Raw genomic sequence first — 21,691 nt, 5'->3', positions numbered from 1 at the left:
ATCTTTTGAGAAGCAAAAATACTTAACTTTGATGAAATCCACTTTGTCAACTTCTTTTCTTTCATGTCATAAAAAAGAGGTGCGCGCGCGTGCGTGTGTGTGTACTGTCTCCTAAGAAAGTTTCCTAACTCAACATCACCAAAAGAGAGGGGAAGGTGGTAGAAGATTTGAACACTTTACCAAAGATCTACCGATGGCAAATATTCGCATGAAAACACACTGAACATCACCAGTCAAGAGAGAAAAGCGAATTAAAAACTACAGAGAGCGATCACTACACAGCTAGGACAAGTGCTGAGATGACAATACTGGCCGTAAGAACTTTCGATGCGGACATGAAGCAACTGGAACAGCTGGTGCAAAACAAGATGGTGTAGCTGTTCTGGAAAACACTCTGGCCGTTTCTTAAAAGGCTGAGCAGATGTTTACCACATGACTAGAGGCAATACCACTCCTGGGTACTGACCCAAGAGAACACAGACACGAATCCACACAAAGATCTACACGTGAATGCTTACAGGAGCTTGAGCCGTAAGAGCCCCAGATCGTAAGCAACACTAATTTCTATCACCTGGTGACCAGATAAACTGTGGCGCTAAAATGAAATAATTGTTTTTAGGGACAATTGAAATTTGTCCCTAAAATGAAATAATTCTAGGCAATAAGCAGTAATGAACTATTAATAATCACAACATGGGTGAAAACTGAATGCATTAGGCTAAATGAAAGAAAAAAAAAAAAAGCAAGAAGTAACATTACTATAACATTCCAAAAATGGCAAAACCGTAAGGACAGAAATCAGAACCGCAGCTGCCAAGGACTGTGGGTATTTGTGTCTGGCAGGGGGCGGGGGAGGGGCAAGGGAGGGTTCAACTACAACAGGACACAAGGAACTTTCTGGTGTAATGGAAACGGTCTCTCTTAACTGTTACTGTGCTTATATAATAGTGTACATTTGTCAAAATTCATCAAGGATAAATCTCTTTATTAATTATGCCTCAATAAACCTGCATTAAAGTAAAAAAAAAGGATCAGTACAACTAACGTACAAGAAAATATTTAACAAATAATGAGTACAGGACATGGATCACGCTGCTTCTAATGTCAGTTTTCCAGGCTATGCGACGCCCCCCATCTTTCTCCCTGTCCTGCTGGGTCCCCCGTAAGCATTCCATGCGCTGCAAACTCCTCCCCTCATACAAGCCTATTCATACCCCTCGCCGGCATTGCTCCAAACCACACATCTTAAACCCACCCCCTCCAGATTACACTCAGGTCAGGACACACGCCTCGCCATTCCTCTCCCTTCCAGGTGCCCTGGCCCACAGGTACTTTTCTTAAGATATGCTGTTGCTTCTGCTGAAAGCCTTTCCTCCTCTCTCCATCAAACCACTACTCAGGCTTTCAAGTGCAAGTCCAGGACGGTGTCACCCTCGGTGTGCCCACAGGACTTTGTCCCTCTGCACATTTATCCACGATTATTGGTGGCTCTCTTCAGATTTCATGGTTTTTAGGGAAAGGACGTTTTATTCAGCTCTGTGTCTCTAGCAAACACTTCCTGTTCCAGGCACAGAGGTGTGCTCAATGCTCATTCTATTCTATTCTAGTCTATTCATTCTATTCTATCATTCACTCTATTCTATTAGCAAGTGAATGAAATAAAAATTAAAATAATAATAATAATAAAGCTAAAAATTAACAAGTCGGGAAATGACAGATGCTGGCGAGGATGCAGAGAAAGGGGAACCCTCCTACACTATTGGTGGGAATGCAAGCTGGTGCAGCCACTCTGGAAAACAGCATGGAGGTTCCTCAGAAAGTTGAAAACAGAGCTACCCTATGACCCAGCAATCGCACTACTGGGTATTTACCCTAAAGATACAAATGTAGTGACCCCAAGGGGCACATGAACCCAAATGTTTATAGCAGCAATGTCCACAATAGCCAAACTATGGAAAGAACCTAGATGTCCCATCGACAGATGAATGGATCAAGAAGATGTGGTATATATACACAATGGAACACTATGCAGCCATCAAGAGAAATGAAATCTTGCCATTTGCAACAACATGGATGAAACTAGAGGGTATTATGCTTAGCGAAATAAGTCAATTGGAAAAAGACAACTATCATATGATCTTCCTGATATGAGCAAGTGGAGATGCAACATGAGGGATTTGGGGGTAGGAAAAAAATAAATGAAACAAGATGGGATCGGGAGGAAGACAAACCATAAGAGACTCTTAATGTCACAAAACAAACTGAGGGTGGCGGGGGGCGGGGGAGGGAGAGGGTGACAGGGTTATGGACATTGGGGAGGGTATGTGCTATGGTGAGTGCTGTGAAGTGTGTAAACCTGGTGATTCACAGACCTGTACCCCTGGGGCTAATAATACATTATATGTTTATAAAAAAAATTTTAATTATAAAAATAAAAATAATAATAATAATAAAGCTAATACAGAGAGAGCACTTACTATCTGCCAGGCACCATGCTAGCCATGTGACATGTATTAACTGATTTAACCCTTACAAAACTCGGAGTTAGGTTCTATTACTATCGCCCATCCAAAAAGGAAGAAACTGAGGCAGAGAGAGGTTAAGTGACTCGTATAAGGCCACACAGCTGATACATGGTGCCTCAGGGATATGAACCTATACAGTCTAGTTCCTGAATCCATGCTCTTAACTACTACGATACATTACCTTCTACTCTATTTTATACTTGAATAACTGAAGAATGTGTACACATACAGGTTAAATTAGAAAAGACCACAAAAGAACTAACAACATTATCTAAGAAGGTACAAACATCAGTGGGCTTTTAAATTTACATGTCATTCTGTTAAGATAGTGCCTTTTTGACAATTACAGGTTAAAAAAAAAAAAAAAGGTAATATAACAAAATGACATATGGGAAGCCATGAAGTAGAGACAAACGAAACACATTTCTCAAGCTTTGCCCTCAGTGTCAAAGCCAGGATTACTGCGACATTGTTCCTCTTCATGAATTCATTTGCCTTTTACAATATATAACAGAAATCTTCTCAAATATAGCCTCTTGCAAATGCTACTTTCTTTATACACATAATTTCCAAAATTAAAGTGTCCCCATTTGAAATATCCGCCGTGCTGCTTGACTTTTCACCATTAGGGCAGCCTGCCTAAGATGTTCAAACCACCGTAAATCAACCTGGTTGATAGTCCCTGAGATAAGCAGACACCTGTGCTAAGCATCACTGTTCAGCTCTCCCAAGAAAGCTGTGCACCTGCCTGCAGGGCTCACAGCTGTCAAATCAGGAAGTTCTCTCATTTACAAATTTTTTGACATTAAGTTATATATTCTGCTGTGAACTGCATGTTTTCAAATATTGTAACCTGTGTATTAATTCCGTTTATTTAGGATTTCTAGACTACACAATCGCAAAGATGAGCCTAATGAATCAAAAAGATCAAGTTCAAATGTTGTCTTTGTTTAGTAATTAGCACGGAAAATCAACATAAAATGTACAATTTAGTAAGCATGCTTTCCTAAACAGAGTATATAAACCAACCTTCCTACTAAATGTCACACATATTAATGATGACTCCTACAATAATGAAGAAATACTATTACCTTACAAAGAACTGAAGCAAGTAAATATTGTCTCACCCCCCCCCATCCCCAACACCACTTCTAACTGATAGACACGAAGTATATTCTCTCAAAATATACCTCAGCCTTCAGAGGAGATTCCCAACTACCCAATCTTCCTCTGGTCTTAGGGACCCATCCCACCACATTCTCTAGGACAAGGGATGTTCTAGGCTTAAAACAGGTATCACAAAGAACTGGAATGTAACCTCTGCGAGGACAGGGCTCTTGGATGATCTGATATACTGGCATGTTTCCTTTCCGGCACCTGGCAGCTACCACCTAACAGGTCTTCAGAAAGTTCTTATTAAGGGGGAAAGGACTGGCAGCCCAGGGATGTGAAGTCAGGCTTTCTGAGTCCCGAAGTCTACTCTTCTTTTTTTCTACCAGACTTTAACAGAGAGCATCATGCTTTCTGGTTGACTCATCTAAAAGAAATTTTCCTGCCAATAAAGCTGAAGAGAAGGAAAGGAACATTGGAAAGTAGAGTCACAAGATCTTGGACGCACCTACAGCTAGACACAGAGTAACCAAAGTAAACAAATAACAGCAATGACTTTTAAAAAATGACACTGCATGAAAACTCTTTCCAAGTGGGATGGTTAACCGTAACTATTTGCCCCAAGAGACATGAAATTTTTCACTGTGAGCTAAAATGTTTCAAGATCCTGAAAAAAATTAAAAAGGTCCTGATTCTATATGAGTTACCTATAAATATATGTATTCTGGATATTAGATAAAATTTCATTTAATCAGTCTAGGAAAGAAGTTTTGGTTGCAAAAAGAAGTTTTGAAGACAGGGTGTTGTTAAATCTTTTCTCCCTCTTCTCCCAATGTAAAAGAATTCGTCATTTTTGTGCTCCAGAATGGGGAAAGTGTAAAGGTTACTGCCACCAAAGCCAGTTCTTCGGGACCCAGAGGCGGGTAGGTTTTGATATTCTGTTATTTTCTTTTCATTCACCACCACACAAATAATATTAATTATAAGTAGATAATACCAGGAGACAGTAGGAGAGATGATAATAAAATGCCCAGGGGTCTGACAACTGACCGCTGTGTGCCCTCACTTACACTGCTCTCTCTCATTATGAAAAAAAATTAGATGTCCCATTTCTAAAGGCTGATACTGATGGAAATTCACATTACAATAGTAGTATTATCCTGCTTAATTATTAAGAATCTTCTTTTTTTTTTTTGTAAAGATTTTATTTATTTATTTAACAGAGAGAAATTACAAGTACACTGAGAGGCAGGCAGAGAGAGAGAGAAGGAAGCAGGCTCCCTGCTGAGCAGAGAGTCCGATGCAGGACTCGATCCCAGGACCCTGAGATCATGACCCGAGCCGAAGGCAGCGGCTTAACCCACTGAGCCACCCAGGTGCCCCAAGAATCTTCTTTTTTAAACACTTACGCCATGAGTACCTGCAAACATGGAGACAATATGTCTTTTTAACTCAGGTGTGCACTAAGTAGCTTCTCAGCCACTAATCCCCACCTTTTTATTTCAGCCACTTGGTCAAAAGAATCCACACAGCCTCCCTGTACTGTGGGGTGACATGTTCAAATCCTAGCAGATGGCAAAAGCACAGAATGCAGTTACATGGGTTCTTTCTTCCACCTCTATTAAAGTCCTGTGGCACACTTATTCTGTGAGGGGTATTTTGTGAGGGAATAACAGTTTTCACTCCATCTATTAAAAAAACCTGCAGTACAACCCCTAAAACTAGTTTCCTAGATCAATGAATTTAAACATCACTGTATTTCTTTTCACACTTCACAACTTTTTTCTTTGTCTAAATCAATATAATGCATTTCTTTATTTCAGTTAAACTCACTGTATTTCAGAAGGTTTCTGTTTTTGTAGCAATTCTAACAATTATCTTCAGAAACAGGTCTTTTTAGATACCAGTCATAGATGCATTTGGTTTCCTACTGCAGATTTTTAAATTTCAGGTTCTGTGGACATAACTTTTAAATATAAAGAGTCAGTAATGATAAATGTTATATAGCTGCCACAGAAACAATTGCTCTACAAAATGATGAGTACAAAGAATAATCCTATATTTTAATAATAATACTAACTGCTCATATATAATTAGATTACAAATCAAACACTGTTACAAACAGTGTGATTTCGCTTTTGGAAACTTTTCACAACATACTGATTTGAAATTAAAATAAAAAGCCATTTATGGGGGGCACCTGGCTGGCTCAGCTACAAGAGCATATGACTCTTGGTCTCAGGGTTGTGAATTCAAGCCCAATATTGGGTGTAGTGATTACATTAAAAAACAAACAAAAAACACCACAATGGGAAAAAAAGGCTGCAGGGAATCAGCGAAGTTATAATTACCATGTTTCAGTGATGGAACTATGAATATTCTATTTCCATTTTTAAATATGTGAGCTTAAATTATTTCTGTAATTATAAAGAAGCAAAATACATACATCTAAAGAATTTTAGTGGTAATTAAGTGAGATTCAATGACAGAACAAAAAGGGTGCTAGACCAAATGGGGCGGGGCTGTTATTTGCCAAAGCCACAGTTTCATACCATCACTGAAAATCGTCTTCCCCATCAGCAGCACAGGGCACGCTCCCTTAGAACCTCCCCTACCTTCTAACATACACTGAGCTCTTCACTGCACACAGTGGAGCTCAGGAAACTGTTACAATAACGTACACAGAGAAGAGGCTTTGCCAGACTAAAGAAATTATCCTATTCCAGTAACTGAACTCCTAGAGTTGAAATTTAAGATGAATCCTATGCTTCTGCCATATTCCATCCTCAAACAGAATTCTAACGAGTTTCCTGTTTCCCTAATACGGCAGGACCATGTTTGTGGAGAAAGTTGGGTCTCATATGAGCGGATAACTCAGGAGTCCATATTCCTGTCATTCCTTAAACCAAGAGAAATCAAAAAGTAAACAGACAAATGTGAAAACAAACTAAACTTCTCAAACATTCAGGTTCTGTTTAACATGAGAATGTTTGTTCAAAGATTATTAAATTTGCTATTGGGGCAAGGATTTGACAGCAGAAAACAAGGTCATTACGCTGAGAATACAGTATTAAAAGCTGTCGATGGCGGGGGACCTGGCTGGCTCAGTCAGTAGAGTGTAGGACTCCTGATCTCAGGGTTGTAAGTTTAAGCCCCACGCTGAATACAGACACTATTTTAAAAAAAAAAAAATCTTAAAAAAAGTTGTCAACAGTACTGTTGTATATCAAATAAGGAAAAACCCAATAAATCTTATTCCAGGTGCCAATTATTCATATTACTTTTCTATGAGTGTACTCTGTTATATCATTAAGATTTGTTTTTTTGTTTTTTGTTTTTTAATTAACAAAGTCTTTTTTTAAAAGAGGATTCCTGGGACACCTGAGTGGCTCAGTCAGTTAAGCTTCTGCCTTTGGCTGAGGACATGCTCTCAGGGTCCTGGGATCAAATCCCACATCCGGCTCCCTGCTCAGCCAGGAGACTCCTTCTTCTCCCTCTCCTGCTCCTCCTGCTTGTGTTCCCTCTCTCTCTCTGTCAAAAAATTACTAACATCTTTTCTAAAAAATAAAATAAAATATAAATAAATGAGGATTCCTGAGCGTACTGAGCACAGCCCTAGAAGAATGGCGGAAAGGAGGAAGTGCCACCACGTGGCCAACAGTGACTGAATGCCAACGACTTTTGAGCATTTTGTGAATAAGACCAGTAACAGGCAGCAAGTCTCCTGACTTCATGAGGCCAAGAGCAGGAAGATTCTTTCCTTCAGTCAGTCACCGAACACTGAGTGCCTACTGGATGCCCGGCATCATGGGAAAGGTTGGAGAAACTTGGACAGCTTAAAAAAGACTGAAAAGTGGTCACTGTGAAGATAGTGATGTAAGCAGAAAGGTGGCCTTTATCATCAAATTAGATAAGTGAATGTAAAATCATAATGCTGTGAGCTGCTGAGAGGGCAGATGACCGGTAAGCACAGTGGGTACAGGGAACCGTGGCACAGGAGGACAGGAAGACGCGTGGAGTGGTCAGAGGGCGACCCGGGGGATGAATGTAAGGGAAGGGGCACGTTCCCCAAACAGGCATCTGTGTAGTGGGGAGATGATAAGGAGTTCGGTGGGATGGGAAAATTACAACTGTATGGCAAGAAATGTGCTGGACAGGCAGACAAAGGCTGGGTATCAGGAAGGGACTTAAATTCCGTATGGCTTTTTATTGCGTTTGGTATTTTTTTTTCTTAAGGAGAGAATCAAGAATATAATTTTGTGGGCGCCTGGGTGGCTCAGTTGGTTGAGCGACTGCCTTGGGCTCAGATCATGGTCCCAAGGTCCTGGGATCAAGTCCCGCATAAAGTCCCTCCATGGGTACTCTGCTCCCTCTGACCTTCTCCCCTTTCATGCTCTCTCTCACTATCTCGCAAATAAATAAATAAATAAATAAATAAATAAATAAATGAATGAATAAATAAATAAAATCTTTTTTTAAAAAAAAGAATATATTTTTGTGCCAAGGTAAAAAAGTTACAGAGACATGAAGAAATTTTAGCAGCAACGGGGCCAGTATGTTGAGGAGAGATCATCGGAAGTGTAACATAGCCTGCAAGCAACACAGAAAGAGCACATCAAATGTGGACTTAGGATGTGTTTCGACAGCCCAAAATGTTCTTTTGTCCCCTTGGGGTTCGAACTTACCCCTATGATGCTCAGTCCTTTAAGGTAGTCCTGCCGAGGCTGGGCTTGAGGAACACATCCAGCTAGCACTATCTTCTTGTTCTCCTCTTGAGCTTTTCTGAAAGATTGAAGAGAAAACAGTGTGATTCTTTTGCTCACAAGTATACCCTTGGAAACTGATGTTAGTGCATACAAGTTGTCCAAATCCTAAGAAGACCTTCCATCATGAAACTGGATTTTCTTACAACTGCACAAAGAAAACATATTATAAGACCCCTGCACTATGCCTCTACTGGTCATACCACCAGAGAATACAACGGCCATCCAACCTGATCATGTCTTTTGTTATCAGCCCATTACAAAACCAAAGAACTTTCTCAAGGACGTAAGTCATGCTTAAAAGCTACTTTCTATTGAAGGACATCTTAGCTCCTTCCACAGTTTGGCTATGGAGGATAAAGAAGATGTGGTTCATGCATACAGGAGAATATTACCCAACCGTCAGAGCGAATGCCCACCATTTGCATCGACTTGGATGGAACTGGAGGGGATTATGCTGAGTGAAACAAGTCGGGCAGAGAAAGACAATTATCACAGGGTTTCACTCATATGTGGAAGATAAGGAATAACGTGGAGGACCACAGGGGAAGGGAGGGAAACTGAGTGAGAAGAAATCAGAGAGGGAGACAGACCATGAGAGACTCTGGACTCCAGGAAACAAACTCAGGGTTACAGAAGGAAGGGAGTGGGGGGATGGGGTAGCCAGGTGATTGGCATTAAGGAGGGCACGTGTGGTGATGAGCACCGGGTGTTATACACAACAAATGAATCACTGACCACTACGTCAGAAGCTAATGAGGTCCTATACGTTGGCTAACTGAACATAACTTTTTCAAAAGCCACTTTCTAGACAGACAAGTTACCCATTCAAATAAGTTATTTTAAATAGTAATGAAAATGTACCTAAAACTCATTCTATGACTTCCCAGTGCTTTGACGAACATAATAGTAAATATATACTTTTAAACACTGAACAGAAGTTTAAAAAAATAGAAGGTATGATATCCCCTCTATGCTGGGAATTCACACAACTCCCCAGTTGTGCTCCCCAGAGACTTATGCTTAAGCTCACAGGGTGCTTATGCTAACTTTCAGCCCAGCCCTCACATGTGCAAGCATGATGTGTAACTGGACCTGTGTTCGGTACTTACACATAAAGTGCTTCACATGCTTTACAAATACATCTTGTATCCTTCTTTTCCCATCTTTACCTACAGATCATTCTCATCCTTTTTACCCATTACAATGTGGATATGCTATAGTTTGATGATTCTTGTTCTCATAGGCATTTAGGTTGTTTATAATCTTTCACATTACAAATGATTTTACAACGAGCATGCAGGTGTACATATATATACACCTACACACATACATGTATGTATATACATACATATGTACATATATATGTGGATGGATGGATATCTTTGAATATTTGAGAGAGTGTTTCTGGATTACGGAAGATTCGATGTGAAATCTATGCTAAGATGTCTAATTATTTCTCTAGCATAAATGCTAAGAAGTAGAAATGCCGATCCAAAGGTGTACCGGGCTGGTTATTTAGCACATCTTTACTTAGGAGGGGTTGGGATATATTTTAGGCATTACTCATTCATCACGCATACGTGTATACAGCAAACACTGACCGTGTGCTATTACACAGAGGTCAACCAAGCAGAGCTGGTATCTTTTTCTAGAAACTGTTCACATCCTTTGCCCAGTTTAAAATGAAATTCTGAAGTCTTCCATTCTTTTTCAAGTATGTGGGCTTGGGGGCACAGTGCTTTGCTTCCTTTGTTTCTCTGGATACTCGGTTCTAGGCTTTAGGCACCATACTGTGTTGCTGGCCCCACCGGCCATCTTTATCTTTCTAAAACCAACTGAAGTTAAGGGTATCAGCAGCCCAGTTTCGGGACATGTAACTCTTAGAACATACCACCATGAAGTGAAAAGTTTCTACCCCTGGCAGGCTCTTGTTTTTCTCAACCTTTTCAAGAGTACAAACTCAGAACTGGAGCCCCCCCCCCCAAAAAAAAAACCCTAGGATTAACAGAACTAGCTATTTGTGATCAACAGCCACATCAAAACCTTCTGGAAAGTATGCAGAGCGCAATTAAACAGTAAGTAGAGAATAAAACATTATTTTAATATCATCCGTGTTTCATTTCAAAACTTATTAGAGAGCTTTGGTATGATTCTTCCATTTGGAATCGGGGGGGGGGGGAGAAACCTGTTAATGGAATAAAAAAAAAAAAAATCTGAGTTTGATAGATTGCTATACACATCCAAGAGAATTACTGCCTGGCTCTACCACCTGGTTTTACTTTTTTATCCGTGCCATGCACATCACTACACACAAACAGCTTTCTTCTGGTAAACGTGAAACACCTTATCAAACAACAACAGATTTTTTCCATTTACAGTAACAATCTATATGAGGAAGTAACATCTGGTTTCCTCAAGACTTTTAACTGTAACACCTAGAATCAGAGCAAACATCCAAGGGAGTCTCTAAGGTCACCAAGAGTTACATGCAAATTAAAAGGCCTCCTTCCAATAATGTGACTCAATTAATTATTAAGCACATCGAAGACATGATGTTGAGAGCTGAAGGGAACATAGTAAGGAAGAAGATACACACACTGTGCTCTACAAGCTCATGGTTTATAATGGATGAGATGTAAAAGAACATCAACAACACAGCAGCAAATACAATGCCCCTCGTGACAGAAAGCTGCACAGGCGACATACACATCATGGACAAGAAAGGAATACGCAGACAGAAAAAGACAGTACGAGCATCCCAAATAAACTCCTGCAGCAGTAGGAGAATGTGGGACAGATGGCAGAGAAAGCACCAGGCAGCTGTTCCAGCATGGACAAAGACAAGAAGGTAAAAAGTAGGAGGAAAGTATTATTCTGCAGAATTCCTATTTTAGGGAGACTAGTAAAGCTTCTATTATAGACGGAGACTTAAGAAAGAGACTGGAGAGTTTCTGTTTAAGTTGGGAAGTTAATGGGGGGCAATGGGGAAGTGTCTGGTGGCAGCGTGGACACAGAGTGGAACCAAACTTTAAGACACTGCTGGCAAGATACGAAAGGAAACACAAGGGGGAAAGAAACAAAGAGATGAGGAAATTCATAGAATGCTCTAGGCAGGGATGTGGTGACTGAAGGCATGTGGAAGATCCAAAAAAGGAAAGATTAAAGGAAAGGAAATTAGTTCTCTTGCTAGAATATACCTGAGGAAAACCCCAAGGAAGAATCAAAAGTCTAAAAGGCATGAGCAAACGTCTTCTATAAAGAGCTACATGGTAAATAGTTTAGGTTTTGCTACTCACAGGTCCTCTATTGGAAAAATCTTAACTCTGCCACCTTAATGCAAAACAAACCATACATAATGTGTGTGTGTGTGTGTGTGTGTTCCAATGAAGCTTCATTTACAAAAATAGACAGCAGGTCAGATTTGGCTCAAAGAAGCAGCTGGCTAAGTCCTGAGATAAAAGGCAACAAATTCACAAAGGCCACACTAAATCCAAGATTCCACTACTGCCCATCCAGTTTCTGGAAATTCAAGTCACCAGCAAGAAACGAAGCTGGGGGAGATTTTCACAACGTATTCTAACGTGACCGTTGAAACAGTGGCTAGAACAGATACTAAAGGTGTGGAGGGAATCTGACTGTGTACAAAACGTTAAGGCTCTTTAGAGATGTAGAAACACTTCCACAAAATAAAAATATTAGTGTGGAAAACGAAAAGGAGGTAATATCACCACTGACAACCGTACTTCAACAACAGCAGCAATCATGGCTAACACTTACAAGGCACTTCGTCAAGTTAACCATTACACTGTTAGCTGTATTTGAAAACAGTGCAGCCTATACATGTGACGATCCAGGGAAAATCTTCTCATGACATTATAAACACTAAATCAGGTCATAAAACAGTCCAAGGCTGATTTTAAGGGAGTAAGCAAAACACCAGAAAATTAAGAGGGAAAGTTGAAAACAGAGATGCCTGCGTAAGGAGTTTAGTTAGAATTCTAGTTCATGCTCTTACAGAATTTGGATGTAAAATGCTAGGGTAGACCAGAACTATAATCAAAGCAAAAATCATAGCCCCGTTATGGAATATTAATGTCACACTTTATATATGACCAAATAAAGTAGCAAAAGTTTCAACACAATTTCTCGGAGTCCTCTTGTTCTAAATATTCCCTTTTTACATCCTATTCTTTTTGTTCGGTGAGCTTTGTTCAGGTTAATAAAAGCCTGTAAAACAATTTCTTTAGAAACGAACCCGACACATTTTTAAAAGCTTTTATCCTTCAAAATATGAATGTTGGTAACAAAAATACCTCAAGAAACTTTAAAGTAGCATGAATTTCTGGGTCCTCATTTTAAATAGCTCTGAAATGTTAATTAAAACAAAAATTACATGTAAAGTTAATTCAATATAATCATTCTTATTTTCTTGAAATACACTTCTAAATTAGAGACATACCATTGACTAGAGCACTAACTTGAGTGATGCGGAAAACAAAGAAATCTTTTCCTCTTTTCTGCCAACTACTAAATACAAAAAATAATTTGTACAGAATATTAAGATTCACAAAAGTATAGAAAATAAATGTGGCATAATATCATTTGCTTTATTTCATAAAAGAGAAAGTTGAGGAGCACCTGGGTGGCTCAGTTGGTTCAGCATCTGCCTTCGGCTCAGGTCATGACTTCAGGGTCCTGGGATCGAGTACCACGTAGGACTCCCTGCTCGAAAGATGGGGGAAGGTCTGTTCCTCCCTCTCCCTCTGATCCTCCCCATCCCACTTATACTCTCTCTTTCTGCCTCTCTGTCGCGCGCACGCGCTCTCAAATAAATAAAATCTTAAAAAAAAAGAGAGAGAGACAGAAAATTGTGATTCAAGAAGATAGTGAATCTTAGGGCCACACTTTGAGTTAGTACTGGAGCTGGGATGGGTGCCCAATATTCTCTGTTCCTTGAAGATCAGATCTCAGGACAGAAACTTGGGTTTTGATCATGTGATGAATATTAGAGCAAACAATTTCTTGCTTGATAAATATTAGAGCAAGCAATTCCTTGATTGAACCACAAAGAAACTTACAGGATTATAAGAAATCAAACGTCTTCAAAGTAGAAACACAATATTTGATAGTTCACGTTTTCCTGAGTTTTGTGCACCATCTAATAGCGGAGTAATAAACTCCTGTATACATCAAGGAAAAAAACAGTTCTCTACAAGCAGTGGGTTGGGAGGAAATGTAGCTTCTCTCCCCATGTTCTTCTCTCCTATTCCTAACATCCTTCCTGCGACGTGATGCTTAATCAATACAAAAACACTCACAACGATGACTAGGTCTTCACCCAAAGTCTTCTCTCATGAAAAAGTATTTCCTAAACATGTACCTGACTTTGACATTTCGGGGGGGGGGGGTGGTAGGGGCAGAAAGAGAAGGGGAGGGAGAGGGAAAATCTTAAGCAGGCTCCACGGTCAGCACAGAGCCCAACACGGGGTTCAAGCTCAGGATCTTGGGATCATGATCTGAACCGAAATTAAGAGCTGGACTTAAATGACTGAGCCACCTAGGTGCCCCAAATTTTTACATTTCTAAATGCATACTGATATAATCATGAAAACTTCTCCTCACAAGAGCACTAAAAAGAGAGTCACATTCACCGGCTTCTGTACACAGCAAGCGCAGTCTTCACTACTCTGGATGTGAGTGTTCTTTGCACTTAAATACTCAAGGAAGAGAGGAACTACTGGAAGTACTCACAGCAGGCAACAGTTATGGGAAACACATAAAACATCCCAGTAAATAAGGCTGCGTGTGTGTGATAAACCGTGATAACATGACGCCTTTCCTAATCCTGGAACAAGGAGCTGAGGCAGGTCGTCTACAGCACGGCCACTGTCCACACACGTGACTACCACCACGACTAGGAGGGGTGGGCTGGGGGCTGCCAGAAGCCAAAAATCAATTACTCTAAGACTTGATGGGATTTTTTTCACTCTGAAAAAAATATGTAATTCAAATTCGTAACTGGGGATGGCTGGATACGTCCAAATCCACAGTAACCGGGGACAGAGTCAGGATCTCATCAGGATCTCAAGGCTCCGTTGTATGTTAACGACACGAAAACTAGAACACACCCGCACATTTTATGCGCCATAAGAAAGAATGTTACTGAAAGGGGAGGAGTCGCCAGGCACCCAGAAGAGTCCAAAGGGTAAACACGCCCCAACATCTGTAACGGCGACAGGCAAAGTAGGCCTCCACGGCTGATGACCAGAGCCAGAGCAGTCATTTCTTCGAAGTGAATCCGGGCACAGCAAACGACCACACCGGGGTGAACGGACCATACAAAACCAGTCAGGGGATGCCCACTTGCATTCACGCCCAGGGAGCTTGCTTTATTATGCTGACTGCCAGGACCGATAGGAACTTCTATCAATAAAGCCGATAATTTGGCATTTCATCTCTTCATTCTATCACCCCTTCACTCCCCACGTGCCAGACACAAGGAAAAAGAAAGACAAAAGGACAGTCCCTAATCGCCAGCAGTTCACAGTCTAGCGAGAAGAAGAAATGGGCCTTAGAGCCCAGGTTCTCTTCTCTGAAGAGGAAGACGGGGGGTCTGGAGCGGGTGAGCAGAGCCGCGAGAAGCCCCGTGGCAGAGTCAGCGCGCGGAGCTGCACAGAGACTCCGAGGCACATGGCTGCGAGGGGCAGACGGTGCTCTTTGCAAGCACTGCGGAGGAACGCTGACACCCGACCAGGTCCCTGAGGGACGCGGTCAGGGACACAGAGGAGGCTGGGCAAAGCGGACCATGGTCCGCCTTCTCGTCCGCTGTGACTTGCTACTATGCTTGTATGTGCTTCATGCAGCAAAGATCTGTGAAAGGTTTTCATTGAAGAAAGGGTTCGGCGGCTTTAAATCAAGGGGGCGGGAGGGAGGTGAGCACAGGACACAGACTTTTTCCTCAGCTCCACGGAGATGTAACTGCCAAGGGCAGAGACTTCCGTGCAGAGGTTAGCATAAGGAAAGTTGGATTATTATAGAAAAATGGAATTTCAGTAAGGAGTGTAAACAAGTTTTTAAAAGAAGCTACAAGAGAAAAGTGGAGACAGAAGACAGAAGGTGAGACCAAAGACAGGAGGGATGGGAAGAAGCAGAAGGAAATCAGAAAACGCGTGCTGAGCTCGCACACTGGGCAGAGGCCAAGGGAGCGCACAGGAAAGAAAGCACCAGGTCGGCCTAACCAGCCTCATGGCTCCAAACGGAAGCAAGAGGTTTCTCTCTGAATCCTCCCAGGCTAGTTGCTACAAGTCACTCTCTCTGCAAGTCAGGAAATTCGCATTTTCTCAGAAACGGGGACCTCTGTGGGGGAATTCTAATTCTGGGACGTTGGCTGCTCTTGACCATGGTCAGGCACGCCTGCATCAGAAACTGAGTGAGTGAGGCTGTTAGTATGAATTCGGTCCCCAAGCCCATTTAACTCTAGGTCACTCTACAAAAAGTCTAATTTCTGAATCAGCAAAACTAAGGATCATACCCTGAAATATACTGACCACACCTAGTTATGCCACATGGAAAGGCAGCTTGACACGACACACATTCTTGCTCAGTTGTTTTCCAAAAACTCACAGAATTATGCTGACTACATCCTCTTCCCTTATACTCAGTCCGTCGGCAAACCCCGCTCCCTGGACCTCAAGGGGAGGCCCAGGTTCCAACCATGTTTGACCACCTCCGGCTACCACCCTGGTCAAAGCACTGTGTCCTTCTGTCTTTGTCCCCTTATCGTTTCCTCTCACTCAGCACTGCTGTCGGAGGGAATCTCTGTAAAATGTATGCCAGAACAAAGCACCCCCTCCTCAGAATCTCCACAGGCTCATCATCGGACAAAGATGAAAGGGCAAAGTTCTTCAAAATGGCCTCCAAGGCTCTGCCCCGACCCCCAGCTCCCCCTCCTCCCTTCCCTGCTTCCCTACGTCTCTGGGACGTAGTGGGACCCCCACGACTCTTTCCCCACTCGCTCCGCTCCAGCTACGCAGGCCTTCAAGCCTTCCCCTGTCGTGCAGAAGTCCACCTGGCGGCCTCCCTTCCTCTGCCGGGTCCCGGCGCGTGGACCGTGCTCACCGAACCCGTGGCACCACGGCTGCGCCACCGCTCCCTGCACTGCTCACGCCACCTCTCACCTTCTCTTCTCCGGCACAATTCTCCAAGATTTTTAAATAGTGCGTTCCCCTATCTGCCCCTCCACAAGAGTGTGATTTTCATAAAGACGGGGATTTGGGTGTGTGTTTTCTTACAGAAGTAGCCCCAGACTTAGAATCTGGTGGAGGCGCCAGGGTGGCTCAGCTGGTTAAGCGTCTGCGGCTCAGGTCATGATCCCAGCATCCTAGTTTCGAGTCCCGCATCAAGCTCCCTGCTCAGCCTCAGTGGGGAGCCTGCTTCTCCTTCTGCCTGCTGTTCCCCCTGCTTGTGCGTGCTCGCTCGCTCTCTCTCTCTCTCTCTCTCTGACAAATAAATAAATAAGATCTTTAAAAAGAAGAAGAAGAAGTAGTAGTGCAGTCTAAGAACAGAACCTGGTATCTTGTAGTGGCAAGAAGGGGAAAGGGGGCACAAGTCCAGCCACAGAGGAGTCCATGAACTCTAACAGAGGTGTATAGAGGAACAGGACAGTCACGTGGGAAACACAGTAGCAAAGTGACAGAGCCCAGACTGAAGCCAGAGAGCCCAGATGCCCACGCTGGCTCAGTTACTGTGGAACCGCAGGTGAATTACTTAACCTCTGGGAGCTGTAGTCTGTTCACTTGTAACAGAAGTTCTTACCTCATGAAGCTGTGAGACTTAACTGGGGTAATATATAAAAAACACTTTTAAAAAGTGCTGGCACACAGTAAGAGCGTTATAAAGCTCACTATTATTTGAGAGCCTTATAGAGAGCTACAAGGCTTGAGTGGATAGACAGTCACATGGTCGTGAAAAAACATCAAGTTAGAGAACAGGATGGAAACTATGTCCCATTTATACAAAGAAGGTATTAAGAAGACAACGCATACAATAAATCCTGAAAGGAAATGTTCCAACTTGTAAACATCTACCATGTCTGTGGGAGAAGAAATGAAGAAAACAAAGACTGTGTTGAAAACTTGCCCCTAAAACAGGGCAGGGGAGGGACTCCCCAGCAGCCAGACCAGCTCCTGGGATGGTGTCATTCCAGGATTAACGCCTGTCAAGGAGGCCATTCGTGCCATGTTCCTCCTTATATACTTCCCTAACTTGCCCTGGGTCACCTCAAAGAGCTCCGCAAAATTCGTAGAGCTTCTCCTAGATAGGATGGTTGCCCAACTGAACAGATTTTACCCAAATGGTCCATATTTCCTATAGTATCCCTCACAAGGGGTCATGCGGCTTCTGCTTTACTTCCCGGAGGCAGGGAGCTCAGTGTTTCACAGTTTCCTACCTACTCACTGAACATTTGCTTTTGCCTATTAGTTCTTACTTGTAAAGTTCACCTCCAGACAGCGTCCACTTATTCACCCAAACTCGCCTTCTTTTACCCTCAAAGACTTATCCCCCACTCTGGCCTACATGCCAAACTATGTTTGGTCAAAACAACACGTGATCGCTGTAAAGGAAATGTCTCTGAAATATCTGGATGGCAGGCTCACATTTCCTATGGGACCAAATGCGGCGAATCCAAATGAACCTTTGCTGATGCCTTAATCACTGCAGATACAGAATTTCACATCTGGGAGAGACACCCGAAACTTTCTAGCCCTGTCATATCACTTTGTAAAAGAGAACATGGAGGCTCAGAAAGATGCAGCAGTTGCCCAAGGTCAAAGTAAAGACAGGACGGCCAGTCATGCACCGCGGCCCTTCGCTTCAATCTAATGACACCCGGCCCGGGGTTACCGAGATCGGTGAGGCGGTGTGACCCCAAAATCAAGCTCAGGAAGCCATACAGATGGATCCTTCTCCCTCATCACCTCTTACCTCGCCACACGTCATTTCTAACTTGTCTACTCAACTCTCCCACCGCCACTTCTAACTGCCATGCAATGAGTTTATGATACTTCCGGGGTATAGGAGGACCAACCAACAACCTCTTTCTGTACGTGATTTCCACAAATTCATTAATGAAATATTTTGCAGTATTATGGGTACAGCTTAGAAGCTTGTCAGATATCAAGAGGAATTTGTGCTTCAAGAAATATAGGTGAAATTGAAAAGAACAAAAAAAAACTCTAAAATTTGCAAATTGAAGAGAAATACAAATGGACATTTAAGTACAAGGGTGGTGTATTAATAAGTACAAATAAATTAACAGACTTTTTTATAATCTTAAAAAAGTGGTCACCAAAACTTTTAATCAAAGAACGCACCAATAAAAAAGGGGGGGAGGAGATAATCCAGATATAGAAATATATACATCTGTATATAAATCATACGCATGTAGTACTAGACCAGTATGTTGTAAAACACACCTTAATAATGGGATTTCTGTAGTGAACTACTGTAAAAGAAAAATTGGTGTTCTGAGTTCAAACAGGGAGAAATGATTGTAGGCTCAGATAAAGGGTTAGCAAACCTCCCATAATCTGGTGTCATGTTAACAATCACCTCGAACCCCCTTTAGTCACTGAAGAGGACCGGAATATGCCACAAAATACAGTACTTTGCCAGGAAGATTATTCGGAGCTGAAAGCAATTAAGAAACAGCACTGACAGGAAAAGAGACCCCTCCCAATTAGGCAAAGAGAAGGATGTAAATTTCCACTTGTAAAGGCACCTGCCCCCTCCAGTACCAGGATAAGAGAACCAGTCCAGAGACAACTCAGACCACCTGACTCTTCCCGCATCACCAACCCTTCTACACAGCCCTGATCTACCACACATTTCCTAATCATTTACCATCCTTTCCCTTTCCCAAAGAAACCTTAAACCCTTTCTCCTTTGTCTAAACTCTTCTCTACTCCTTATCACCTTTGTTAAGATGGTATATAATCTCCAAATTATATTTGAGTCATATTTCTTTATGAATAACCCTGTATACCTAAATCTTCCTCGCCCCTCCGCCCCACTCCCATTAATGCATCTTTTAGTAGAATGATTCCCAGGCCAATGAGGGGAATTTTTTTTCCTCCCCTACATTAAGAAGTTTAAGGTTCTGATAACTTCCTGTGTAACTTTTGGATCCAAGGAAAAGTAAGAGGAGTGAGGCCCATGAAAATCTGACCCCTGGAGAGAGGATATTTCACAACCTTTAAAACTGCACTTAAGATGACCAGCACTTACCATCTGAATCAATCACTTCCTTCTTGTTAAGCTAACAATCAGAGCAAGTAAAACACTTCTTCCTTAAAAGAATTGACACAAAAAATTACCTAAGATTCTGACAGATATATTCCGATTATGGAGAACTCATTCCATAAAATGAAAAACAAATCTGTAATTAGTTCACCTCCCCTAATCACCAACCTGACACTCTTCACAGCAAACTCTTCCGATGGTAATATCTTTGGACGGAGCAAAGACCCAAAGAGAGGAAGGAAAAGGGGAAAGAAAGGAATCCCCAGACTCTGACTATATCGGAAGACATTAACAAAGTGACACTGAGAAGAGACGCCCCTATCAGCTCTTCCATCTTTTCAATTTACTGTCCAATTTGCACATCTCACTGTACTTTAATTATCGCACTGACCGAGAAAGACGAAAATTAAATTACAATAGGAATCTACATATTTTGAGGAGGGAATGAGGGAAATACACACTTCAGGTTCCCACTGGGAACTGAACAAAGGGACCCAAGTTTGGAAGGAAAATGCGCAGCTGGGTTTATTTCTAATCCCTCCTGAACACCGCAGTGAGCCAGCACCGTGAGATCCCACCCTGGTTTCTGGGGGAGACCACCTGCATTTAGAATCGGTCTATAGGGTCTGAACAGTTATTAGAAACGTATAAACAGTTCCTAAACAAGATTTCCACGTTCTTTTTTTCAAAGCCACTCTTCCCAAGAGGCGTTCATATAAAAGCTGACCCCCTGCAGAGGGTAACAGAAAAGCACTTTGTTATTTAAAAATCATACAATAAAAAGGGCACCCAAGTAAAAGTAAGAGTTGTCTCCCTGACCAATTCATACAATCATGGAATCCCTGCCTACAGATGCAGGCAAGAGAGGAGAAACTTCCTTCGAAACTGCCTTAACTGGGCTCCGGCAAGCTTTAAGGCCAGCGTGATCACGAGGTTTCACTGGAGGGGCAAGAGGCAAAGAATATGAGTACCTCAGAGCACTACCAACAACTCATTTGTAACATATTCTAGGTGAACTAGCTGATTTGGAAAAATCATGGTCCTACATTCTCTGTCCTGCTCCTATGACAAAGGATTCAGAATGTTCAGGGCTGATTTATTGTACTGTAGCTCTCACAACAGACACCTCTCCCGACTATGTGCTCCTTGAGGGCAACACCAGGATGGGATTCACATTAGAAACGTTTTTGAAAGACTTCTTGAAATTTAACAAATGAAAGAAAAGCTAAGACTAGAAAATAACACTAGGGTCAAACATTAACTCAAGTTGTGATTAAGAAGCCATGCTTAGATCTCTTAAAATTTCATAAAGCCACTGTTAAACAGGAATCTATCTTTTTCATCTTCAGAAACAGATGATCCAATCAGATGAACTAACTAGGTGATCAGTGTCAACATCATTTATCTAAATTTGAATTTTATGGAAAATCCTAGTAGGATTTTCATTCACAGATCAAATAAACAGTTTATAACAATTATTATCATATTCTTAAGGATTATTTTTTAGTGTTTGTAAACAACATGATTTTCCCCTCTCTCCTTTGTCCCCTCCATCACTCTTTAAAAAAGAAAAATTCTATTTAGTTTACATCTTCAGAAATGTAATACAGCTATTGCTTGTAATTAATCTGACCTCAGACAGAAAGCTACTGATAACAAATGCAACTATTTTTTTACTTCATGAGTAAAAAAAAATTCCTTTTTACGGGAGCACCTAACGTTTCTGGTCACAGACAAATCTTGGGGCAACTGGCTCACTTCTAGTTCCAAAAAGCAAAGCAGTTTCGGTGAAACAGACACTGCCCTCTCTTCTCTGTGAAAATGCTCTAACACCAAGGTAAAAGGACAAAACATCACGGGGCGGGGGTGCGATGAGGAGTGGCCATCAGGCTTCCACTGTTTGCAATGCCAGCCAGAAGACCAAGCGAATGGCACTCACCGTTTAGCAGCATAACTTAAAAAAAATGAAAACATATTACAATATACAAC

General features: G+C 41.8%; 1 protein-coding gene across 8 annotated transcripts in view; it reads right to left on the bottom strand.

Annotated features, from left to right (window-relative positions):
• The window catches only part of CDKAL1 (CDKAL1 threonylcarbamoyladenosine tRNA methylthiotransferase), a 631,102-nt gene that overhangs the window by 451,920 nt on the left and 157,491 nt on the right, over nucleotides 1–21,691 (bottom strand). For all 8 annotated transcript variants that reach the window (XR_014311876.1, XM_082730990.1, XM_082730994.1 and 5 more), the window contains one exon: nucleotides 8,321–8,417. Coding sequence is in view for 7 of the 8 variants with exons in the window: in XM_082730990.1 (XP_082587116.1) it covers nucleotides 8,321–8,417 (97 nt within the window). In the remaining variant the exon portion in view is untranslated. The remainder of the gene's footprint in view (nucleotides 1–8,320; nucleotides 8,418–21,691) is intronic.

The sequence above is a fragment of the Mustela nivalis genome (assembly GCF_964662115.1).
Source record: "Mustela nivalis genome assembly, chromosome: 5".
Lineage (NCBI taxonomy): Eukaryota > Metazoa > Chordata > Mammalia > Carnivora > Mustelidae > Mustela > Mustela nivalis.
This window is presented reverse-complemented; position numbering and strand designations above follow the sequence as displayed.